The sequence below is a fragment of the Oenanthe melanoleuca genome, chromosome 8 (genome assembly GCF_029582105.1).
Source record: "Oenanthe melanoleuca isolate GR-GAL-2019-014 chromosome 8, OMel1.0, whole genome shotgun sequence".
Lineage (NCBI taxonomy): Eukaryota > Metazoa > Chordata > Aves > Passeriformes > Muscicapidae > Oenanthe > Oenanthe melanoleuca.
This window is the reverse complement of record NC_079342.1, coordinates 20,608,395-20,635,428: the sequence shown is the minus strand read 5'-3', so window position 1 is coordinate 20,635,428 and position 27,034 is coordinate 20,608,395. Positions and strand designations below refer to the sequence as shown.

Genomic DNA, 27,034 nt, shown 5'->3' with positions numbered 1-27,034 from the left:
TGCTGAGGAAATCCCTAATGATCCAGAACTAGGGCAGTGCTAAGCCATGTGTTTCACCCTCTTGGGACACACAGTGTGCTGCTCTTGCAGCTGACATCCCAAATCTGAGTCACCATTTTATTTCTGACAGTCACATTTACAGCTTCAGTCTTTATTCCTGGCACAGCTAAAATTCCTGGTGAGTCCAGTGTCAAGCACTGAGGACCACAGAAAAACATTCTGCCTTGCAATGGGAATTGCATTTTGGTGACAGAGCACTGTTTCAGTTTTGTGGGAAATTCCTCATTATTTTTAAGGTCATATTAGCATTTTTTATTTATTGAAAGTCTTCTGCTCCTGCCACTGCATGCACTTTTTTTGTTTATATTTTCCTGCCTCCCTAGTGATAAGTGGGCCACTTTCCCTCCCCAGGCTTGGCCACCAAAATAGTATTTGCAGACTTTTGCCTCTGTGATACACAGTTATAGGCTGGCTGTCAGAGCAGTGCTCATGAGGTGATGTAACTATAGATATAAGTAAAATCAGGGGAAAACTTATCATATGCATTGCAGCAGAAATAAGTGCAAACTGCATTAGTGTTCTGGAAAGCTCAGGGTTGAAATGATACTCTGGGAAATGAGAGATGATCAGCTGTGATTACTTCGTAAGGGAACTAAGGAATGTCTTGGATCTTTGACTAAATTTTTTTTTGCTAATAATTTGTATCTTCTGCTGTTACAATTTTTTAAAATTCTAGGAAATCTGAATGGAATTAAATTTACATATGGTTTCCAAAAAAACTCTTGAGTCTTTTCCAAAATGAAAAAATTGAACAACATAAAGTGTGAAAGATCTTTTTGCAGCATTACGGTTAATATTGAGATGTTGTATTAAAATACTGAGCTATGAGAAGCAATGTTATCAATTTTCACATTTCCCCAGAAGGGTTTTCAGCAACTTTGAATATTCCATCAACCTGGCATATTAAAGAGTGCAGAATTTACCTGTTAAAATGCACAGAGCATTCATAGTAGCCTCATAGCAGCCTGCTGTTGCTGTTGCTTTGCAGAAGAATAAGCAACCATTTAGAGATGATGTTTTCTCTACCAGGAGGGCACTTCACAGCAGATTTCTACTCTACCTTTTGCAAGTGATCTGAAGGAAAATCAGATCTGTATCATATTGAAAGGGGCTTTGGCCATACATGATACAATTTTTTTTAGAATTATGTTCAGCACTGTACCATATTTGTATCTTTTTGGAATCTTGTTTTTGATGGAAAATTACCAGAATTTGTGCTGAGACTTGCTTAGTATCTGAGTAATATTTCTTGTAACTCAATATAATATAATAGTTTGAGAAAAGTACCAAATACTCTGTGCTTCAAAGCCAATAAAGATGAGCGATCCATTTCCAAATTCCTTTTATTCATACAGAAGATTGATTTACATAAACTAACAAAACAATATTACACTTAAAGTTGATCTGTAACAGTAATAAAAACGTTGCTGCATCCCAAAGCTGCAGAAACATCACTTCCAATCTACAGTGATCACTTACTAAGGATAAATGGTGCCTATGGGATTTTTGGAAAACCCAGCATTTTTCTCCCATAATTCTAGGCTGTCTTAAATTCTGAATCAGAAATCCACCCATATTCAGTAGAAAGTGTGAATGTTTGCTTAACTTTAAGCCTCTAGGAACACTTCATGTGGGGCTAAATATTTATGTGTTTGAGAGCTTTTCTGAACACAGATTTTTTTTAATCTACATTTTAAGCTCAGGCAGGGCAAAATGAAGTTTTACCTCTGTCATTTGAGAGTAAAAGGACCTGACTGACTGGACTGCAGTTATACTGCTCACCCCAGTAATGAGAATTTGCCATTGCTGAGCTTTTTTCCCCTTTTCACTGCCAGGGAGGAATGCCAGAGGGGAATGACACCTGTGTTACACAAACACAGCACAGGGCACCTTGCTTTAAGACACTTAACTTTTCCATTGAAATCCTCCCTGTTCCTTTGTTTGGCTGTTCTGCTCATGACACTGCCAAAACATGTTTATTCCACATGCTGTAAATCACCTTTGCAAACAGACAGAGATCAGCACTGGAATCTAACATTCAGCATTTCAGCTTCAGAATGGGATTTTCAAAGCTTTGAGAACAATTCAAATATCCCCTCACTATTAGGGCTGGTTAAGGCAGTTCTGAGGTCTTATTCTAAATGTCAAATAGGTATACAAAAAATAGCAGGAATTACATCAGATTTCCTTCCACTTACCTTTGGGTTTTCTTTTGAAGCACAAAACTTTGAATAGTCTGTTAGTACATGAGTTAAACTCTTGGAGTAGACTTCTAAGCAGTGAAAATTGAAAATACAAGAAATAGTGCTGAAGAACTGTGGAAATCATGAGCATTTTTTTTCAAATCAATACTGCAAGCTCCTGGTTGTCAATGCTAAGATTCCAATGTACACTAACACATCGATTACATTTTCTTATAGAAATTAGTGAATTGTGTGAATGTTGCAGTATTGCAAAAGGATTCAGCTAGAAAGAGCAGGAAAAAAAAACAACAGTATTTTAACCTTGCTATATAGAATAGAAGGGTTTATTAATTTTGCAAAGGAAAACTAGAGGGTACATGCTATAACAATATCCCTTATTTTCATGAAATTGATAACATATAGTTTATATTTTCCTTCAAAAAAAAAAAAAAAGTATTTTTTTCATCAGCACTGCAGCCACTTCAGTAAGGATCCAATTCAAATTCTGTCTAAATATAAAGGAGCTGTATAATATGGGAAACCTTTATTCTATTACTATTCAGAGCCATGCATGGAAGAACATAGAAGGTTCAAAGGTTTCATTGTAATAGCTACTAAAATGCTTGAATTAAAGAAAATAAAGGGAAAACCAAGGACCTCCATGAATAACCTGGACACAAAGCCCATCTGAGCTTAGTTACAGGAGAAGTAAATAGAGAGGGTTTACCTTTGCCAGGCTGTGATCCCAGTAACGTGACCAAGACCACTGGCACTAATAACCAGGGGTTGCACACATCAAAATGTCATTGTTTTGTAACCCATCAGAGAACACTGAGGCAAATACATCAGTGCTGGTTTCTGAGCTCTCCCATATATCCTGTCTTGCCTTCTATGTGTTATCTTCTCCTTCTTTTCCCCCACAGAATTTTCCCACAAGCTCCAGACAAACATTAGCTTCTAACTGTGAAAAATGCCAGCTGCAAAAATACAAAGTAAACAATTGCTGGAAAAGCTTCATCCAAATCTCTCCCTTAACAGGTCTTTCTTTATCTTCCTCACAAGGACCTACACTTGAAAAGGCTTTTTTATTCTCATCTTCCAGCCTGGCTATCAGATAGATTTCTGCCTTTCTGTTTGCATGCTATTTAAATCGTGATTATTACCTTCTGTGTGTTTATGGGTTGAGCAAAATCATGATCCATACAAATATCAGTGGCACTCTGTCACTGTTAGTGCCACTGTCACCTGCTGCCTTGCAGTGTTTTGGGTGAGAGTGCTCAGCCCTCCACCTGCAAGCTTTAAGCTCTGCATCACTGGTGTCCATCACCAGGGTCTCATTTGGTGGATTACCATGATTACCATCCCTTGGTGGTAAGGGAGCCTTTGGTTCTGGACCGTGGGCTGGTTTGCACTTTATGGGTGGCCCAGAAAAGCAGTCTGTGCAGGGTGTGTGGAATGTTCCCACATCAGCTTAGTGCTGCTTCATGCTCTGCTCTCCAGGACACACTTTATGCCAGTGCTCATAAACATGGGCTTTTGGTTCTTACCACAGTTCCTGCATGTGGTGGCTTTTTCTGGCTCTTTCCCTTTTCCAGACTGATCTCGTTGTTTTGAAGCCTCCTGTGGGCCCTGCACCATGGGGGGGATTTGGACTAGAAAACATTTCACTGATAGCATTATCTTTATGTTATTATTATAACTATTTCAAATCCTACAAAACTTTGTAGCATTTCTTCTCACTGGCTAAATAATTTCTATTAGGAAAAGGAAAATGTAAGTCTTTTCAGCTGCTTCCTCTTGAGGGATGTAAGATATCCGCAAATTTTGCTAACACGTTCCAGAACAGCCAGCTGTTACTATCCACCTGCAGCCATAATATTGATTGAAAAGAATATAGAACCTAAACATGGATAGCTTCTGTAATTATGCAGAATGAGTTTAATACATGATGCTACTTCAAATGTCATCTGGCAGTGGCTGCAATGTGGCATGGAATCTATTAGGAAATAATTTAGCTGGTTGAGAATGTCTCAGAGAAAGACTATGCACTCTATTCTTGTGTTACTGATTCCTGAAAATATTCATGGATGTGGAAAAAGGCAATGACAAGACCAACAGGGCTCAGGCACCTGTCAGTTATCAAATAAAAAGTTGCTCACACATTCCTGCAGCTCTGCAATTTCCCAGCAATGGTTCTTTTGCCAAAGCCTGCATATATATTAAGAGATAGGAAATAATAAAAATATAGTGTTTTATTCCCCCCAAGCTGATTAAATAAAGATGCCTTTGTTATTTTTGCAAAAATTTTGACCTTTTGCTACAAAGAATGGAAAAAATGGCAAGAAGGTTTCAGCTTCAAACCTGTTTTAAATAACTCTGTAGCCTGGTTATATGCCATGTCAGGACTTGTGCTATTTTCTTTTTGATGAATCAACACAATCCAATATATGTCTTGTGACACATTTGCAATTCTATTGGAGATTTTGGCCCAAGGGAGCAAGGAACAGGAGTCAGTCTAATTACACAACTGCTGGCTTTCCAAATGGACATTTCTGAGTTTTCAATTGAAAGTGTCAGATTATTGATGTTCAGATGAAAAGTATAAACAGAAAGCTGACTTATGATTGCAAGAGAACAATATTGTTATTCTGTTCATTGAAAAAGTTGCTGTTTTTCAAAAAAAAGTTGAGTTGGGATAACTTGGAGTGACTGTTGCTCTCATAATTTTCAAGTCCAGCAGGTCACAGAGAGAAGCCAGGTTAGTGGTCAGTCCACAGCATGGCATTAAACAGGGAGTAGCAATTCCTCTGTAAATCCTTTTGGAAGCTTTCTGCTGGAAAAGGGTCTTCTCCACAGTTTCCCCCTGCCATGGAACTTAGTGAGGTAAAAGTGAAATTCCAAATGGGAAGGAGCAGTGGCTTCCACAGATCTTACCCCTCCTGTGGGTCTATGCCTAAGTATATTAGTTTGAGGGCAAAGAAAGGGCAGAAAGGACAGATAACTAGGAAAATGCCTAGACTAGTAATTATTTTTAGAAGTACTTTTTGCCATTGACACACTGTTAAACTTGAAAAACACTTATACAGCTTAAGGGTGCTGGGCTAGCATCAAACCCAAGAATATCTCCCACAAACAAATAAATAATAAACAATAAACGCTAAACTAACTTAATAGATAGCAAAGCATTATATCAGAGGTCTTGCTGTGTTAAAATCCTTGGGGTCTCATTTTAATGTTGCTCTTTGCAACATCCAGACTTCAGCATTCCTTGCTTTCAAGTAGCTAAGTGAAGGTCTCTACCAAGGGAAAAACACCAATAATTCACAATCTGTAATGCATTTGCTGCGTCACTTTCCTAAAATTTCATTGTGTTGTAAAGACTCGACAGTTTCCACTGTTAACAAGACACAGGTGCAGCTGATGAGAGAGGCTGGAGGAGCTCTCAGTGGTCCCCAGCATCCTCCCCCCTCTGAAAGTGAGAATTTATGTTCCCCTCCTGAGCATCAGCAGGTTTTGAAAGCTCCTTAGCTGAAGAGAAAAAGGCTAAATGCTGTCAATATTAAAAACTTTTCCATTTGAAAGGACAAATGCTCCTACAAAGGGAAAAGAAAAGCATGGGTTATTTTAAAATGTTAGCAGTAATGAATGATTTAAATTTGAAAAGGTCAGAAAAATGCTATTTGTACATTCTCATTGGGGATTTTGCACAGACCTGACTGTTATATTACTTGTTTTCTTCAGCATTGATAACAGTTGCAGGTGACACTTTTTTCTTTCCATTTGGAAGTCCCTCCAGTGTAATTTATTTTTGTACAGTTTGTATAAGGTGCTTTGTCAGAAAAGATCCTAAGGACCTTCTGACTCAAATACCAAAATGCAACACTTTTTATGGTGAGCAGGCAGCAATCCCACGTTGCCACTTTCTCACATTCATAAATGGTGCCTCAAAATCTCACAAGTCATGGGGCTGGTTCATTTTTCTTTCTTTGGGTTTTTTCTTTCTTTTTCTCCTTCTGAAGTAGATCTGCCCTTTAAAGGGATGAAAACACACATCTTTTTTTTTTTTTTTTTTTTTTTTTAAAAAAGGCAGGGGGGAAGGAAAGGATAACCAAGATTCTTGCCAAGGCAAGAACCCAACTCAAAAAAAGGTGCAGGTTTCAGGAATTCACAAAACACTGTAATATCTAAAGAATCTATAGGAGAGGAAAGCAAGATATCAAGCAGCATAAGCAAGGCAGAGCTCCATGGTATCCACCTTTGGATCATTAATGTTCATTCAAAGCACAAAACCTCAGACTTAATTTCAGCTGAAAGGTCTTAGTAGCAATACTTAGTGCCCAGTTCTTTTATTTTGGCTGGTTAAATGAAGAAATTGTTCATGACTGACTTCAAACAATTGGTCCCCAGATACTTTGATAGCTCATACTGGTAGCATTCAGCACTATCTACTCAATTGAAATTATTATTCTATTATTATTAAATATATTATATAATTTTAAATATTTAATATGTGTATGTTACATCAATATTAAGAAGGCTTGACACTTCCTACTGCAAATCCTATTTTCAGTTAGTTAAAACTTCTCATACTTGTAATGATTTGACACAAAATTTTCCCTGCCAGGTGTCTGCCTCAGGCAGAATTTTGTGGTGTTCTATGGTGTGTTTGTTTTTATTTTTTTCCCTTTTAATGTCAGCCAGAGCTGCACAGTTATTTCTGTGAGCAGCCAGCCAGGGAAAACCATGCAAAATAAACCTGGGAGCCTTTTTGAAGGGACCTGAGTGTGTCCTTATCCTGGGGGAAGGCACTTAACCTTTGTCAAAGGTGTGACTTTCTGTTGGAAACCTGCTTCAGTTGGAAACCTGCTGGGAGCTGGGTGAGCACTGTGCTCCCTCCAGCCTGTTGGAATATGATGCTCCATGCAACCATCCACTCTCAGTGCCTGCAGCTCCAAACCAAAACCACCCTGCTGTGTGCTTGCCCCCAGACACAGCAGCTCCTTCCAGCTCCAGTCAGGAAAATTGCTGGCAATAAGAAAAAAATGTGACATATTTAATCCACCTTTCTTCCTTTTGTTCATGGTTCATCTTTATCTTGCTTGTGCTAAATACACTGAGTATCCCTTAACACCTGTTTGTGCTTTTAATTCCTGAAGTAAGTCTGCAAAGGACTGTAAGGAAAACTAGACATAATCACTAAATGTTAGGGCTAAAGGAAGTACCAAGCTTTTCCTGTTTTCTGTCAAAATGGTTTCATCAGCAAGATACCTTGGATTTTTTTATCCTAAATTTCTTCTTATAAGAATTATAATCTCTGGTACAACATCAGTTTGAATATTGCTTCTTTTAGTGGTATTCATACACTCCCAAATACACAACAAGTATTTTTATTCAAAAATTTCAACCATTTTTCTCTGTATTGATGCTCTGAAGACCACAACAATTTCTAGAGAATTTTAAGCACATTTAATCTAGTTTTATTTTCTTAACTTGACATTTCTTCAATTCTTGAATACTCATTTTGGAGTATCTGAATTATATTGCTTATAAGATTACAATCTTGTACATCTCTATAACTCATATAATCATTCAGAATAGTGATAATTTTCTTGAAAAAAAGTGTTTTAATGTGCACAGTTTGTTTCTAGTTCTTTTACTCTGCATGCTGCATAACGGGTGTGTTAAAGGATAGAAGTATAGATAGAAATTGGACCAAAAATTAGATTTGTTCAGCAAAACTTTGATTGCTGTATCACAGCCTTTTATGATGGCATTCAGTTCAAAGCTGTTTGCATACCTTATTGAGCAAGCTGCATATTTTTCCAGCCTGTGTATCCAGTGTGTATCCTGCAGTCATTACATTTTCACACACTTCACTGGCTGAGCTGCATGGGCTATTTTAACTATCACCAGGAATGCTTGACAGAGTTCAGCTGCTCGTTTGAGTGCTTTGGTTTGTGTGCTTTATTACTTCAGTGCTGTGTTTTGATAAAGTTCTGTTGGATGTGTGGTTCTGCCACTGCAGTCGGTGCCATGCTGGGGGAGCGCTGTCATCTGCACTGCTTTGTTAAATGAGCTGCATATTTTTGTTTTTATATACATTGCTTACCCAGTTGTGTACATTTGCCCAACTCATTATACAAAATAAGCTTGATTGGAATAAGAACATTCTCTACCAGCTGTCTGCTCTGAGTCAGTATGTAACAAAATTAGCAACTTTCCCTTTCCAACAGTGACATGATTGCATCCAAAGTTTAAGGCAATTGGTTTGGAGATCTTGTTTGTTTCATTCACTCCATGCAAACATCAAGATTAACAAACCAATTTGTTGCAACTTAATTTGTTTTCAAAAATATGAAGAGAGTTAAGTGACAGAGGAAAATCTGAGCATTCTAATAGAGAGGAATGCTTCCATGTAGAGCATAAAGCATGCAGAGACCTAAATGCCATTCTCTAGATTGAAGCCATCCATGGTGAATATAAGAAGATGGAGAACTAGAGACCTCCCAAGGTGGATATTTCATCAGATAAGCAATATCCTAAATACTTCAAATTACAAACACAACATTCTGTAAATTAAGTGCATTCTTTCATCCAGAGTTATAAAAATAAGTTCATTTCATGACCATTAGAAAATCTCAAAATACATGAAAATCTTGTGCAGGGATATGTAGTTTCTTCACTACCTTTGGTGCAAAATTGAATTACCACCTTCAAGAAACTGATTTTCTCAACTTGCTAGTTTTTCATGTCAGTTCTAGTCAAACCTACAGGTTATTTTTAGAGTTTGGTTTTACTGATTTGCAGAATTTGCAAAATGGCAGTATGTGCTCCCACCCATTCAAAAAATCTTCAGCACTACCTTACCTCAGAAAAACTGTTCTTACCTTCAGAAAACCCTGTTGCCTGAGCAGACTCTCTGGAAAGTCCAGATTTGTTTTTGGAAACTTTTACCCATGAAAGCTTAATTGATCTTATTGTTTTAGTCAAAAATTGTTTGATTTTAAACAGTGATCAATCAGTTCTTAAGCTTCTCATGGACCATTATGAAGAGTGCCAACATTACAATAGTTTGTTCTAAAAGAAAAGTGTGAATATAATTTTTACTGGTTTGTGTTCACTTCTACCTTTAAAAAATAAATGTAAAGAGAGACATAGAAATTGGATGTACCACTATATTGTGGACTGTTTTGTAAAAACTAATTTAAACTTCATATTTTATCTTGTTGGAGTACATCAATGCTGGGTATCAAAAGAGTACAACAAATGAGGGACACTGCATTTACCATCTGAAAAGTCAGTGTACTCCATGAGATGAGCTAGATTCAATTTAGACTTTCTTAACAGAGACAGAATAAGTAATTTTGTATGAAATGGCTTGAAGCAGACAGATGGTAAAGAAAAAGGTTTTGTCTCTGTTTTCTCTTGTCTTCCCCCTGCATTAATTTGCCTTTAGTATCAGTCCATTACCCTTAAAGATCTAAATTTTGCTCTTCCCTTGACCTGTTAAATATCACCTACAGTTTTCCCAAAGTTTTAGTTTAAACTAAGATCAGATTTAGAATCTTTTCTCCTTGTCTATCATATTCAAACAACTGATGGCTATGTGCAATTTCTGTTTAGTTATCCTGTACACTTTTTGCAAAAGAAAATTCTTCCTTTTGCCAGGGGAAAAGATGAAAAATATTCCTATCTTTGGGGAAAAAAAAAAATCAGAAATTTTTTATTTTTTTTTTAAATCTGGCTAGGATTCCTACTGAAAAACCAGCATGCTAAATTAAAAACATATATTTCATATATATCAATGCAGTGTAAAACAACATGGACATTTTAAATAGTTGGAACAGACAGGATATCCATTATCTGAGGTCTGTGGAGAATAACAATAATTCATAAGGTACATATCTATTTCATATATTATCTGTGTATATTTTTATGCATCTGGTATAGACAGCACATGTTGAAACTCTTTTAGAATTTATACCTGATCTCTTTTCTTTTTCTTTTTTTTCCCCTCCAGAGAGTAATTTTCAATGTTGTCAACTTCAGCAAAACAAAAAGCCTCTACAGAGATGGGATGGCTCCCATGGTGAAATCCACAAGCCGACCAAAATGGTGAGATATTCTCTCAAAGAATGAATGAGATGAGGTTTTGAAAAGCTGCTTGGAATTGTTCTGCCCGTTTTGGGGTGGCTGGATTTGGTGGAGGAATATGAACTCTGCCACATGAATTGACCTCAGGTGAATGAGCAGTGTCTGGTCTAAGACAGAGGGAGGCCAAACAGCCTCATCAGCAGCTGCAGAAAATGTACAAAATGGGAAGTCATGTGCATATTAAACATGTGAATACCCATATAGATTGTACATTTTCTCAAAGCAAATGTAATGAAACATCTACTGTGAATAATAATATGTAAATCTAGTGAGTCTGAATGCATGCAAGACTCCCAAGAATTATATGATTTGCCTTTGCCAGGAGACTTGTTTGAATATGGATAGTGAGGTTAGGCCAGAGGTGTACAGTAAGTTATTCTTGTCAGCCTTCACAGCTGCTACTTTTTATTGGTTAATTAGTGATACATTTGATCAAGCTAGACATTATCTGGGATTCATAAATATATCTTTACTTAAATGCTTCAACTGTCACAAATTTTCCACTCACAAGATGGAAATGGTGGCCATGAGATTGTTCTCATTGTGTGGCTTCCTGTTCATATGACCAACAGAATGGATATTTGTTTTTTTGGCTAGATGAGAAGGTCATGTGGCCAAAAGAACTGTCTCACAGTACAGGTATTGGATTGAGTCAATCCCAGCTCAATAGGAACATGTAAGAACATTTAAAATTAATTAAAAGAATGCATTCGTGTTTTTGTAGCAAAAGTCATGTTAATTGTGTTTACTATTTAACTTCAGAAAAATCTTTTGGGGTATTTCAGGGCCAAATTTATCAAGCCTATTTTAATCATCTTTCAAAACCTTTTCCTTCTCTCACTGGGGTCTGGTATTTGCAGCTAAGTGTATTTTGTTTTAAGTTTATCTATAAATCAGATATTGCTTTCATACAAATTTTATGCCTTACTTTGGTTTCAAATTAAAGTGTAAATCTTACAAAACAATGCAAAATGGACTTATTTTTTTAGAACGTAGAGGCTCCTTCACTATTTTTAAAACAGATTTCTCTTCCATTTCCCCGGAGATCTATTTATTTTTGTGTTTTATATTTTTAGAGGATGTGTTTTGCTCCCATGAAAGCGAGGAATGAATAACATTGCCTGAAGCCAGGCACAGAGTAGGCAGCAGGTGCTGAGCAGCTTCCTTTTACAGGGCTACTACCACACTTTAATCCTGTTTCAAAAATTCAAGATGTAATTTTTTTTCTTTAAAAAGATGATTATTCTATTAAGATATTTTTATTTTTTTCTAATAGCCTGCATATGAAAACATCTTGCTCTGCTTTGAAGGTGCACATTAATTCATACTGTTATCAGGGACCTTAGTGATATTGGGGTCTACTCAGTATAATTTTCTGTCTTGATGTTAATAGGATTTATGCATGTGTTTTTTCCAAGTGGGAAAACATATATATTATTTTTGGATATATGAGCTCTATCAAGGCTGTCTTCCATTTGGATTATGCCTTTCACAGTTACCTCTGTATCTGTTTCCATGGCATTCTAGTGCAACCTGTAAACAAAATTTTCTCTTTCTCTGTTTGCTGAAATAGGATTTACCAGTAGTTGCAGCTGCTATTGCAGCACACAGGTGGTTGTGGTCCTTGAGCACGAGCAGGGCAATATCCAGCTGCATTGATTGGATCCTGTGTGATGTTTTGTATGTATTAGTCTTGCAAGCAATACTGGATCATTCACTGCTGCAAAAGTGCTGAGCTTTACATGAGGGGAGGAAGGTGTGGAAGGAAATTATTGAAACTCTCCACCTTATATTAGGGTTTATGTCAGCATAGCAGTTTAGTGGACACAATGTAATTAAATTAGAAAATGATATATTAATTACAAAAAGCTGAAGAAACACTAAAGGTTTTAAAATCCAGTTAAAGGGAAGATTACCAGTAGCCATGGGCTACAAATACTCTTTGACTCAGACTTCATCTCTGAACTCTTCTGTATGAAATATTTGAGGAATTAATCATTATTGTGCCTGCCTGTGGAGGCATTTGTTCCATACTGAAAATCACCCAGCTTCCTCTGGCCACACTGACAGGCACAACTCTGTGTCACACATTGCACTGCCTGTTTAGATACTCAATTTTGAGTTTTAGATGATAAAGTGCCTGTTTTCCTTTTTGCATTTGAGAGATATAGGTACATTATCTCTCTTAATAGCAGATGTTCAAGCCTGAGTTTTGGCTTTCTGATTTAAATGAGAAACTTCCTACTGTATTCAGGCTAGAATTTGACCCTATTGCTCACAAACCCCTGCATATCAAAAGTAGATTGGCCTCCAGAGACTGTGAATTTTAATATTAGTTTTGAATGTGGTTATGCAAACATGGCTCCGAGCTTTGCAACACTTTGTGAGTTTGATTCTTGACTCTGGAACAAATTGCTGCCAAGTGCTCTTGAAGTAGAGAGTGTATCAAACAGAGATCAACATTTTTGACCTGTATTCTCTTGCCCTGTGGGGTAAGATCTTTAAATGCAGACAGCATCAAGGTTCAGCTCAGTGTTACTGATGTAAATGGAGTATATCACTGTCATCAAAGCACTCCATGTGGACACAGATGTTCTGGTGTTGACATATTCTTCTCTTTTGAAGTAAGGCCAAACATTTCCAGTAATGAGCTACTGGAAAAGAGGAAGCAGTAGGGATATCCTTGACAGATAAGGAAAAATATAGGTTTCACTGTAAAGAAAATGATTTCTTAAAAAAAAAAAAAAAAAATTAAAAGCCTGAAAAAAAATTCTGATTAAAATTATGTATGTGTTTTCCCTGCATGTGGTCATGGACACTAAATAATAAGGGATTGTATCAATTGTATTTCACTGCATTGAAGCACAGCTCACATTTAGAAATACAGCAATGTGCCACACCTTCTGACATCACTTGCTTTCCATAGCAGACTGGACAAGATGAAACTCAAGATTTTATTATAAACCAAGGATTTATTATAAACCATGTCAGTCTAACATTTTGCTTAAAATTAACTGTTTTTCATCTATATTGCACCAAGATTGTAGAGAATTGGAGAGGATTTTAAAATAAAAAATTACTATGTAAAAATTTTTAATATAAAACCTCAGTATCATAGAGACCTGTTTTGATTTGCCTGTGCCTGCTTTTCCTATTTAGTGGAGGTGAAGAATTTGAAGGGAGATGGATTTGAGGAAATTGAATTTCGGCTGTTTTTATGGACTTTATACTGTAATCCTATTTTTCTTTGCTGCTTGATTTAAGCAAAGCATTATTTTGTTGCAGTTTTTTGATCATGATTTCACACTAAGAGCTCTGTCTTTGTAAGTAAAAGTAGTAAAGGCTGCCATGTGGGCATAGCAGTGGAAGACCATCTAAGTACATATACTGTACTATTATATTGATTGCACAAAGTTTTACAAGTTTCTCAAAGTTAAATAGAAGAGTGAGTTGTTCGAGAGGCAGCAGATTTTCCAAATGATGAAGTGAGCAAATATTCCCTTTGGGCAGAGAACAGCTATAACTCTTGATTATTCAGTGTGAGCATTGCCTCATTGGGGACATTAGTTTTTCAAATTGTGCTAATCTTTTAAAAGTAACAACTGGCCACTCATCACCTTAGGTATTTCAGCAAGATCATGTGCAAAACTCTAATTAGTATTTATAGAACAGCAACTCCTCCCAGTAGAATAGTAGCAGTAGCTGGCAAATATCTGGTTGACACCTGTTAAGTCTTTAGACATCCATTGTATTTTATTCTGCATTTCAAATGAGCAGAGAGCAGTAGGTGAAGTCCCCATAATTAAGGGATAAAGGATAATAAATAACATGGCTCTTGAGTGGATGAACACAAGGTTAAAGGCTGTTCTGGAGTTCTGGTGCTGTATTTCAGGAACTCTTTGTTTGTGAGTAATAATGCTAGCTAAAATATTATTGAGCCCTCAGCATACGGAGGATTTATGTCTAGATCTAAATGTGTTTTGTTTATAATGTCAGATTTCAAACTGCTTCTTGGCAAAGCAGTTGCTTTCTTCCCTGTCTTTTATCTCAGTCAGCACTGATGGCTTTTAACTGGGTAGCTCCCTTCCCCAGCAAGCACTCTGCTGCTACCTCTGCTGCTACAACATCTACTGCTAAATGCTCACAACACATTGCTTCTCAAGTGTTTTTCTTTTCCAGCAAACCTGGAAGCGCAGAAAAACTTCTGGGTAATTAATTCAAATTTGAATCTGTATGTATCTTGGTAAATATTGTCATGATGAGGAATTTTGGTAGACATCAAGAAAAGCAATCTAAGTTTTATGAACAATACTCCCATATGTTCCATTCATCAGAAGGGGACAAGTCTGAGAAAATCTGAATTTTGAGTAGCTTTGAGTGTTGCTTCTTGCCAAGTTTCTTTAACATTTGTGTCTACAATGCAGTGTTACAATCACTACCATGTCTACCAGGCTGCATTATACATTCTGAGACTTTCAGCAGCATTTTTAGTATGTATTTATATATCTTTAGCCATAAGATAAGCTGTTTGTGAAATGAGCTGTCATTTGTGGTGAAACACTTTGAGAATAAAGCACTAAATATATATATAGCTTGCTAATCTGAAAGACTAAAATTGCTTACTATAAAATATATAGCAGGCTGGGGCTAGTGATAACATCACCTGAATTTAGGTAAAGAAGATGAACAAGCTGTTATCATTACCTGGTTCCTTCCCTGGCCTATTTTACAACTTTGGCTACTCTTGGAGGTTTGTTCTCTTGCCAGCTTTACACTGTCATGTGTGCTTGCTCCTGCTTTCCTGAGGGATGTGCTGAGAATGCTTTTGGAGGTTCAGGAATATGTCCCGTGGCACAGGTGGGTGTTGGTGCAGTCCTTGCCAGGAGCAGCTCCAGCTCCTCAGAGCTGCCCCTCCCTCATCCTGGAACAGCTCTGCACAGGAGCACCAGGCTGGGAGGGGGCCAAAAACTCTCAGGGGAGAGAAAGAGGAGTTTGTCTTGGTCTGGGTCATCACAGAGATCCAAAATCAGCTGTATAGCTCCAACCACAGGAGCAGGAATGGAGTTGGGAATAAGGGAAGGAGCTCCCACAAAAATGCCTTGAGAATTGTCTGTGGACCCACAGCTTCATTTCAATAACTTGTAGCATTTTATTTGGAGAAGAGAGGAAGAAAGGCATTTAGTATCGACCTCTTGAAATCCCACATTGAGTGAAAAGCAGAAGTTTTGTCTTGGTCTTAGCGCAGCTCTTTGGAAGACAATAAGATCTTTATAGACAGGTTTCAGGTTGGCATGTATATTAAAGTGAAATAATTGCCAGTCTCTGGGTAAATTAATGTTTGTGAGAATCTTGCAAAATAACAAAAGAAACAGTTCTAACCACTCTTCAAACCTATAAAGAAACACAGTCTCTTTCAGCTCAGCAAAGGTGATTCCTGGAAGTATAGAGGAGGTTCCATATCACTGTTATTGACAACAGCTTTTGTGGAAATAGAGGAGAGATTATATTCTGCTGAAACAATGTGTGAGTCAGATCCCAAAATGAATGTGTTTATTGTGTAGATTAAATGGGATTTGTTTGTGTCATTGTGTCAAGTAAGGTTTTATTGGAGGGATACTTCACTGGAAATTCAAGGTGGAATTATGTTGTAGAAAACTAATAACAAGGAAATTAATATAAAAGAAGGCAAACAAGTTTTAGGATTCAAAGAGAAAATGACGAAGAAGTTCCAAAGGCTGCTATGCCATCATGAAAAACCCTAGCTGTTTTATATGTATGTGTGTGTTCCCTCATCATTTATCTTACTGATCTCCTATAAATCAATTTATTTAGATTACAGCAGAGTCAAAAGGCCCCAGCCAGGATCAAGACTTATTGTGCTTAGTGCTGTGGAAACATATAAACAGACAAAGTCCTTTTCTAAAGTTGTGAAAATTTTATGATTGATTTCAGTAAGAGCAAAGTTAGGCCAATACTGAGCACTTCTGAAAATTCCATCCTTAAAGATTTATTCCAAGCAGTAACTGTTTAAAAAATGACATACTGCTTACATAAGAGTCTAAATATTTGATGGTTATAGTATTTACATCTGAAACACCAGAGGCTATGTGCTTTAATACCTCAATCTGTTTCCCATATACTCTGTCAACATGAGTTCCCTGCTTTGATTGAGGGCACCCTGTGATCCCTAAGGTTGTATTCATGAAAGGTTACCCTTGGTACTACTTTATTCATGAAAAGTTTGAAGCACATAAGAAACAAATGGGTTTGTTCCTGTTAGGTGAATTTTTGTCATCCATAAATACTTAATTACTGGGGTTCTGATGAGAAATTCAAAAATCTTAAAAGTATACAGTTGCTTGAAAATATCTTCCCCATCACTGGTGCAAACTGCAATGAAATTTGCAGTTGGGAGATTTTGTGGCAGTTTAAAACAACTGAATTGTAGGTTTTTCCCACTACAGTCCATGGTATTGGGTTTAATAGCTGCAAAATATGACCAGAGCTGTGCATTATATCCCATCCTGAAACAGGTCATTCTCTCTTCTCAGGTGATGGGCATTTGGTGGAACTGATTGCATGAAAAGTGTTCACAGAACTGGGTCCCTAACCTTGGCAGGTTTAACAAAAAGTACATAAAATTGAAGCTTTTTTCCCCCCAAAATGAGTCTGTAAGTTAGATAAATATGGGCAGCACTGAGCTCAAAGTAGAGTCAAACTGCCAAGAGGACATTGCAGCTTTTCATTGCAATTTTATACTTTGGACTAATGGAGTGAAGCAGAATGAAAATCACCTCTGTTAAGAATGGCATTTATCAGCTGTAAGTACTTAGTAGTAAGAGCTCTACACAGACAAAGCTGAGTGTCACCAAGAAATGTACTTGAAAATCAGACTGTTAACACAAGACTACACAAATAAGAGCCAAAAACTGTAATCAGAAAATGTAACATCTCTTTAAGAATCTTTTAATGGTCTGAAGAGTGCTAGACAAGTTGAATTTAACAAGATGTAATAACCTATGACATAATATAATTGAGAATGCACCAGGACACAGCACAGTCAGGTTAAATTTTGGCTTTCCTTCACTTAGCTTTGCAACTTTAAAGATTTTCAACACAGGGTTTTAAAAATACATAGTACTGTTTAAATTTATATATGACATAAAAGCATAGAATATGCAATACATCAGAAATACAATTCTAAGCAAAGTTAGGGCTGCAACATCCTGCCTAATATTTTTAAATGTTTGTTTGAATCATTAACAACAAAGTTTTTATTCATTTGGTGTGAAGAAACAATGTTTAGGGCAGAGGAAAAGGTGCAAACTTCAGCTAAAAGTGAGACTTGCCTTATATTCGAAGTGCCATGGTAAAAGTCAAAGCAATGAGTTCAATTTCTCTTTTAATAGAACTTAAAATACAAGACAAATACATTTTGCTGTACTGTGGAAATTGAGAACTGTAGAGAAAATAAGCAGCAAATAAGTATGGCAAGTGATAATGCAGGAAGAGAACATTAAAATAATAGGTGCTGTATATTGAACTGGGACTCTTGGGATTCAACAGTTGTATACAAACCCAAAAGATAAAAACCTCATTTTTATGCTGTGATTACTAGGGATAAGTTATGAATTAACTTCTGTATGATATGGCACAGGTTTGAGGGAATTAAAATTTAATGATAATACAATAGGGATAAGATCTTTCCTCTATCTCTAGATGCTGAGGCAGTGGTTAAAGTTTGTTTTTCAAGTAGGATTATTGAATTCCAGCTTGAAAGTGAAACTTCTTCTGCCTGCTTCACTATATTAAGCATCTCTGAGATTGAAAACCTTGCAAGAGCTCTCCTAGTGTGATTAGAAAGTATCCAATATTTTTTGGCAGCAAATACTAATTCCAATCATTCTGTCTAGTGCTGCTCAGGCAGCACGAGGATAACTGGCTGTCAGATGCTTTGGGTAATGGAAAGGTGAGGCTCCAGGCTCTCAGTGGAAAGCTGGCAGCTTTGTTGACAGTTCCCTGCCTCTGGAAAATCAGAGTGCTGCTGGGGAGGGGCTGGGCTGGGCTGGGTGAGTGGTCTGGGCAGTGATGGTTCTTGGCTGGAGCAGCTTCCCTTTGGAAACCACGGATCTTTGGTGGGGGTTTGAACAACACAGTGCCTTCATTACCACCCTCAGACCCTCAGGTCTCCTTGCAGGTTTCCTTGCAGGTTTCCTTGCAGGTTTCCCTGCCCTCTGCCCAGCGTGTCTGGGTGGGATGCCGGGCTGGTTTGTCTTTATGGAGACTCCTGGAGTGTTGGGCAGCTGGTCTGGGGCATTTCCCCAGCACCTGTGGTGGCATTCCCAGGCTGGAACTGGACATGCCCACAGCAGGTGGGTGACAGGAGAGTAGAGCAGGTGGCAGGAGAGGAGAGCAGTGCAGGTGGGTGGTGGGTCAGCAGTGCAGGTGTGTGTTGCTGAGCCCTGCAGGTGTGTGTTGTGTTGCTGAGCCCTGCAGGTGAGTGTTGCTGAGCCATTCAGGTGAGTGTTGCTGAGCCATTCAGGTGAGTGTTGCTGAGCCCTACAGGTGAGTGTTGCTGAGCCATTCAGGTGAGTGTTGCTGAGCCCTGCAGGTGAGTGTTGCTGAGCCCTGCAGGTGAGTGTTGCTGAGCCATTCAGGTGAGTGTTGCTGAGCCCTGCAGGTGAGTGTTGCTGAGCCATTCAGGTGTGTGTTGCTGAGCCCTGCAGGTGAGTGTTGCTGAGCCATTCAGGTGTGTGTTGCTGAGCCATTCAGGTGAGTGTTGCTGAGCCATTCAGGTGTGTGTTGCTGAGCCCTGCAGGTGAGTGTTGCTGAGCCATTCAGGTGTGTGTTGCTGAGCCCTGCAGGTGAGTGTTGCTGAGCCATTCAGGTGAGTGTTGCTGAGCCCTGCAGGTGAGTGTTGCTGAGCCATTCAGGTGTGTGTTGCTGAGCCCTGCAGGTGAGTGTTGCTGAGCCCTGCAGGTGTGTGTTGCTGAGCCATTCAGGTGAATGTTGCTGAGCTATTCAGGTGAGTGTTGCTGAGCCCTGCAGGTGAGTGTTGCTGAGCCATTCAGGTGTGTGTTGCTGAGCCATTCAGGTGAGTGTTGCTGAGCCATTCAGGTGAGTGTTGCTGAGCCCTGCAGGTGAGTGTTGCTGAGCCCTGCAGGTGAGTGTTGCTGAGCCCTGCAGGTGAGTGTTGCTGAGCTATTCAGGTGTGTGTTGCTGAGCCATTCAGGTGTGTGTTGCTGAGCTATTCAGGTGAGTGTTGCTGAGCCCTGCAGGTGAGTGTTGCTGAGCCATTCAGGTGTGTGTTGCTGAGCCCTGCAGGTGAGTGTTGCTGAGCCATTCAGGTGTGTGTTGCTGAGCCATTCAGGTGAGTGTTGCTGAGCCATTCAGGTGAGTGTTGCTGAGCCATTCAGGTGTGTGTTGCTGAGCCCTGCAGGTGTGTTGCTGAGTCCTGCAGGTGAGTGTTGCTGAGCCCTGCAGGTGAGTGTTGCTGAGTCCTGCAGGTGAGTGTTGCTGAGCCCTGCAGGTGAGTGTTGCTGAGCCATTCAGGTGTGTGTTGCTGAGCCATTCAGGTGAGTGTTGCTGAGCCATTCAGGTGAGTGTTGCTGAGCCATTCAGGTGTGTGTTGCTGAGCCCTGCAGGTGTGTTGCTGAGCCCTGCAGGTGAGTGTTGCTGAGCCCTGCAGGTGAGTGTTGCTGAGACATTCAGTGCCACCCTCAGGGCTGTACCTGCTGCAGGAGGCTCTGAGGCAGGAGGGGAGCCTTGCACATCCCAGCCAGGAAGGGTTTCCACACCTCCTACACTTACCAGAGCCCTTACCTGATTTTATCTTTCAACCATTATGGGTGTGTGGGAACTCTTGGAATGTTGACAAAGAAGCCACAAAATGTTTATTTCAGCTGGACTGCTTTGTTTGGAAGGAAGCCCCTGGTGTGACTGGGCTGCCTGTGCTGTGCCTGTGCCCTGCCCTGGGGGCACTTCCCCTCAGGTGCCCTTTTCTGGGTTTATTCTCTGCTTATTCCCCATTCTGTGCTCTTGCACAGACTCCAGCAGCCCCATGAGAGGCTGACATCCACGGTGAGGGGATGTGGGATTGCTGGCACAGCCTGTCCCTTCAGAGGTACCTGCAGTGTGGAGTGAGGTGTGGGTGCTCACCCTGCTGCCATCTGCCCCAAAATGTGTGGCCAAAGGAACAGTGCCATGAGAAGCACAGTGCTCTGTGTCCTCTCAGCAGCTCAGGGGTTGGATTTTTATTAATTTGCCATGGACTTACACTGGGTAACTGGACTTCTGGTAAAATGATGCAAAATGGTAAAATTAGTAACTTCCCTAATAGGAATTGCTGCTGAGATTGAGGAAGAAAATGTTTGCTTTTTGTTTGAAGACAACACTGTTTTTTTAGCCTTTCTGAGGTGCTGCTTTAAAAAAGATTGAATTCATTCTGTGGAGAATTCTTTTAGAATTGTTTACTGGAAATATGTGATGCCATTTAGAAGAATTCTGGGCAGGGACATTTCAGCTCAAGATAAAGAGATTCAACTTCAAGAATAGGTTTACCATAGAAAGAAATTGAGGAATATCCAAGTTAAATATTCAATAAAGTCCTCTCCTAATATTTTTCCTAGTGGAGTTACAAAACAATCAGAGTAATATAGTCATTTAGTTTTGATAAGAAAAATAATTTTTTCCCCATCTGCTACAGCACTGGATACTTTGATGTTCTTATGGTTGTTTTTTAAATGTCATTCAGTCAGTGAAGGGGAGTCATGTAGCATGTGTATTTTTCTGTGTAGTTTTTTTATTAAACATAATTCTCTGGGCTCTCCTGAGGGACTGTCTCCATCCTGGGGGTACTGGTGGAAAGGATTGTGATGCAAATCCTGCCCAGGAAGTGTTTGGCTTGTTTCAACTCCGTGAACTTGAGGGATGACTCAGGCAGGGGAAAAGTGCTGCTGCATGTGCAGTCAGAAGGGCTTTACCTTCAGGAGCAGCTTCTGTAGCTAAAAGCAAAGTAAGTCAAGATAAGTAGGGAAGGAAACACATTCAGATTCTCTGAGTGTTAACCCCTGCTGGGAAAGAGCTTGCTTTGAAAGGAGGGGAAAAAAAGAAATACTGTGTGTGTACCTGGTGAAATAAAGGGGAATTGATTTAGGTGGGAATGATGGATATAAATATAGGTTTCTGTATAAGTTAAAAAACAAGCAAACAACAGACCCTGTGCTGTATGTCACACTCTTCAAGAATACATGTTCATGTTAACTGTTACATTCCTGCCTGAAATCTGGGGGTTTTAGAACCAGAAAATTATTTGCAATTGGAGAATGTTCACTTGGAGGAAATTTCCACAAGAGTGGAAATTTCCCAGCTGATGTGAGGTACCTGTAAATCAGAAGTTAACATCTGTGATCTCTGTGGCTGCTGTCTTTGACAAGAGTCTCAGCATACAGGAAAGTGAACAGAGCATTCTGGATTTGTCATTTCTAATACTCATCAACTTGTTTTTGTGTGCTATGGAAGTACAGAAACCAGCAACCTCAATGAATCATAAATGTCTGGGGTGGGAGTGTTGGTATTTTTGTATGGGGGATACTCCTTCAGTTTGTTTCCCTTTCCTTTTCTTTTGGCAAAGAATTCCAAGTGTGCACTAAGGAACTGGGCTTTACAAACATATCTGAGTGGAGGAAGTGGAGTGGATACAAATGGCAGGAAGATAGTAGCCTGGAGTGAAATGTGTGACTGTGCCCAGGGCCTCTGGATGCTAAAATTAAAGAAGGAAATAAATTACATGTTCTTCTATATAGAAAAGAAACAACCAACTTAACCATAACCAAGGATGGAAAACTGTATTTTAGCTCTTAGCAGCTGCTGCAGAGTGTGAGCAGAGTGTTTGCATTCACAGTACTGCCACTGTGTGGTTTCCCCTGAAATTCTGCAGGTAAGGAAAGCTCTCCTCTAGCAAGTGATCAAGGACTCAAAGCAGCACGGACGTGTGGGGAGGAGAGTGATGGCAGTGAAAATGGCATGGTGCTTTTCCAAAGGTTTGCTTTTTTAGTTCTGGTTTTGATTTCAGTTTGCCTTCCTTGAAGGAGGGATTTCATACTGGGAAAGTTTCTGCCCTCCAAATATAGGTTTTCAGCACAACCTGACATTTCAATACCTTAATATTTACAGTTGAAACTGAAGGTTTCCTTTTGTTCTTTGTTTCAAAGGTTGATACAAAATTTTAGGTCCAAACCAAACTTGTTGTTACAGTTTATTTTGAAGGTTTTAGTTCTTGGAAAGTACAGTGCAATGAAATAAAGATATCCACTGACAGAATCTTGCACTAACATAAATAAAGGCTGTTTGTAGCTTTAATTTAACATGTAATTAATCAAAGCTATCTCTCTTGAAGCCACCAAAAACGTGAATTAATGTTTAGAAAACCTTCTGGTGAGTGAAGCTGAGATACTTTACAGCAGATGCACAACATTTACAAGTATCACTAATATGATCTGCCTGACAGCATGAGCCACATGCATGAGAGCTTAATCATCACTAATGCCTCAGTAAAAGCTATTTATTGGAATATATTTTTTAAGATATACCTTTAAGTGCAGATACTTGATATTTTGAGTTCCAGTTTCAAAATGTGCTTCTGTACTCGTTTCTCATGTTGCTATCCTACCACTTATGCATTGGGAGGGATTATAAGCACTTTAAAATATCAAAAAACACTCTGGCCCTAAGTGATACAATACAGATATTATAGTCAAGGTTAAAAAAAATGTAATTTAAGTCCATTTTATTAAAGTATACATACAAGAAATGTATCTTGTTACTGTTCTAGTGAGACTTGAATCTGGAGAATTTTTGAACAGCACTCATTTTTACCTTCACTTTGTTCAAGATTCTGCTGAATATCTTCCATCTTAGTTTCAAATGAAACAGTTGTAGTTTTGAAATGCTGGTCAACTATTTTTTTTTCCTATCTATAAGACTGAAAATATCTCTTAATTTTTCCTGTTGTATCTAAATGCCTATATGCCAGAGTCTGAAAATCTTGAAGCTAATAATGAACTGACATGGTTTGACTTCTCTTCTCCTCCTGTTTAATACTGGATTTTCTTGAATGTGAGATGTGAACTTCAGGAAGCTGTGCCTTGGAAACAAGTATGTTACAGCTGTGAAAATCCAGTAGTGCTCAGGAGCTGGCAATGGATTCAGTTACACCATAGTAACAAGAAAATAATTGTGAAGCTTTTTTTTTGTTTTGCAGAGGAGGAAAGTAACAAATCAGTAACAAATCTGTAAGAAATAGAGAATGGAAAAAGCAATGGTTCTTGAAATTATGGCACCAGACATGGATTGCACAACAGAGCTGAACCTGCTCCCCAGTTGAGATGAAAACAATTGGCTTGGATGGATAAAATGAAAGTCAGCTGAGGTGGAAGGAGAGCTTTAAACATAACTCATAGTGATTTGATAGGTTTTAAAGAGTTAGGGTGATTGTAGTTAAGTTTTTGGGGTTATAGAATGTGAGGCTGACTTTGGAAATTCAGCCAGCAAAAACAAAGTGTTTGTAAGGTTTTGCTGTTTTCTGCTCAGAGTTCTATCCCAAGATAGAAGATCTAATTAGTATTTATTATCACATTTTACAGGAGGAGAGATAAAGGCAAAAGATAATAGATTTTTTTTTCAAGGTCATTGTAAGGAGCAGCTTAGGCACAACCTCAGAATTTTCATTTTATTTGTTTCTCAGTTCAGTGATCTGCAAGCAGTAAAAAATCTAATACCAAATTTACTACATTATACTGTTATATTATTACCTTAAAATTTCATGCCATACATGGGTGGCTGTAAGCAAGTCTGACTTGGGTTCTGGGGCTTACTTATTTTGCTTTTTTTTCCGGAGATTTAATTCTTTGAACTCTCAGGGAAAATATGAAAGTTTCCAGGATTTCAGATTTCAGAAAGTGATCTTTTTTTCAGATGCATACTACTGGTCCTAGCAGATTTAGCACATTTTATAAGTTATAAAGGAATATCTATACTCATTTATTATAATCTAAGAGCTAGAATTTTCCCCTCACAATATTTACATAAGAGTTATCTCTTGCTAGATTACTGAAAAAGAAATCACCCTTCATCACCTCAGAATACTTTTTTTTTTTTTAATGTTTTAAAGCTGTCTAAAAATATACCCAGACACTCCAAGCTAAGCAACAGAAAGGCTTCCCATAAGTTCCAGAACAATTAAACTCAGTGCTCCCTTCTAAATAAACCATGTGCTGGGTCAGGAGAGCCAGCCAGAGGCAGCCTCTTTAGCCCCACAGTTTGCAGTGTTCTGCTGGAGCCCTGCACAGGTTGGAAGTTTTTCTCAGGTCTAACTACCAAAAAAAAAACCACTCCCTGCACATGGTTTTAAATTTGGCTTTCAGAAGTTTTTCCAACTAAGTTTGGACCTCTGAAATGAAGGTTCATAACACAAAGGTTGTCATACCCTTTGTGCTAATGGTGCCTTTATAATGTGGCATATTAAATATTAAACATAGTTTGCAGCAGATAAAAAGCAATTTTGTTTAATTTTTCCTAAATATTAATGCTATCAGGCACCTTAATCCTTTCATTATAACAAAAATTTGTTCAAGCTCCTTCTTATTAAACATTTTCTAATTTATAATGATATGGATGTTTTTCTTCTGATCCTAATAATTAAGGCCAAAATGCCATTGTAAAGAAAAAATCTGAGAGCTGAGAAGTCTTTGCTGGTATATTGGGAAGAATTATAGGCTAGAAAAATAGCTTTATTTTACCCAAGGATACCAAAGACAATGCCTATCTCTCAAGTAATCCTGCTCAAAGTTTTGGGTCAGTTGCCAAAGAATGAAATGGAATACCTGCAAAACACTCAGTGAAATGACCTGGAAAATAATGTATAAAGAGGTTGCCAGTCACTTCTGAGTGAGGACCATTCTTCCATCTCTATCTCTGAACTGCAGAAAAAGAAATAAAATTCCTGAATTGGAATTAGTTTCAAATCAACTTTTCTCTGCATCCCAGAACAAAAATGTAGTCAGCAATTATTTATAATGCTAATTAAAGACCTGTTCTAACAGGGTTACTGGAGGCTGAAAGCTCTTGATATGACAGCAAATGTTTTCCATAACCACCCATTGGCATTCAAAGGCAGTATAAAGGTAGGGAAAGGCAAGGAACAATGAATTGTAGGGAAATATTGTTTAGAAAGTGAATATATTTAGGTGATGTTATACTTAGTCCAAGCAGACACTAATTGCAGCAAAACTGCACCTGACAAAAGGGGAGACTGTGGCCCATTTTTGTAGTGGGTGCAATATCTGTGGGTTGTTTTAAAAAAATATATGTTTATTCTGATTTTCCTTCTTTCTCCCATCTAATTCTCATTTATGCACTCTCACAAAAAGACATTCACACATTTCTTTTAAAACTATATTTTTTTATTATTGTGCAGATTTTCTCTTCTAATGGAATGGCTGTTTTTAATTTTCAATGTCCACAGCTTTTCAGTTGAACTGAAGAAATATTGCTAATTTGCTTGTATGCAAAGAACTTTATTGCTATTTTGGTAGATGCACTTTAAAAAAAATGTTTCTTTTAAATAGTAAGCTGCTTAAAAGAGTCTTTGCATAATTCTTGGGTCTGCTGAATCCCATGTTAGTTGGTTTCCTGAGCCAATATTACTCATGCATAGAATAATTATATAGATATTTCTGTTGAGAAAGTAAAGAATGAACTTACAAGATAAAGAACTGAGTGTGGTGGCTGTGGGGTTTGTGAACACAGTAGGTCAGTACTTATTTTCACATCAGGGAAATTCTAAAGAAACCTCTGGATTTAGCTGGAGTCATTTTTAGATTTAAACCAGTGTAAGGTAGGCTCCTTTCCTCCATTATATTGTAGGATTTTGTGGGCTCAGGTGAAGCATTTGCTTTATTTTGAGATTTGGATTGAAGTCAAAGTTGAGCACATTTTTAAGTGCCTTGATGGATGTAGACTTCTCCCAAATGCCAGAAATGCTCAGGTGGCCATCAACCCTAAATCCCACTTGCTTCCATTCCTGAGGACTGTGTCCCAAACATCCTTTGCCTGGGTGGGATCAGCACCTGTGTGAGGAGCAGCTGGCTGAGGTCAATCTAAAGGCAGGTAGAGATGGAATTGTAGCTGAAGTCAAACTCTCTCTTTTATTTTAGACAATGGTTCTGGATCATGTGCTACCTGTGGAAAATTGTGGTAGCATATAAAAATCCCCCTCAATTCACTTCCCTCAGTGGACAGCTGGAACCCTCTATTCTCTTCCACGCTTGCATTGCTGCCAAGATGTGTTTGAATACACCTGCAGCTTCTCTTCAGCTGCTGCAGATTCTGTGCTGCCTTCCTGGTGTCCTCAGAAAACTCAGGGAAGTTCCAGGCTTGGTCTCACAGGCTGGGCAGCACTGATATCTGTCCTGGAAGGTATCCTGGCCCAGGATAACCAACAGACAGGCTTGGTCATGAGCAGTGAAGTTCAAGGTGAAGGAAGACAGTTCCTCAGCAGGGTTTGCATTTTGATCTCTTTACCAGAATAGATTGGAAGGGTGAGGAGTCTTACTGTCCTCCACAAAGAAATGGAACAC

General features: G+C 38.5%; 1 protein-coding gene across 2 annotated transcripts in view; it reads left to right on the top strand.

Annotated features, from left to right (window-relative positions):
- Window positions 1–27,034, top strand: part of LOC130256077 (BEN domain-containing protein 5-like) — an 858,262-nt gene that overhangs the window by 202,091 nt on the left and 629,137 nt on the right. For both annotated transcript variants that reach the window (XM_056497342.1, XM_056497343.1), the window contains exon 4: window positions 10,264–10,358. In XM_056497342.1, the coding sequence (XP_056353317.1) occupies window positions 10,264–10,358 (95 nt within the window). The remainder of the gene's footprint in view (window positions 1–10,263; window positions 10,359–27,034) is intronic.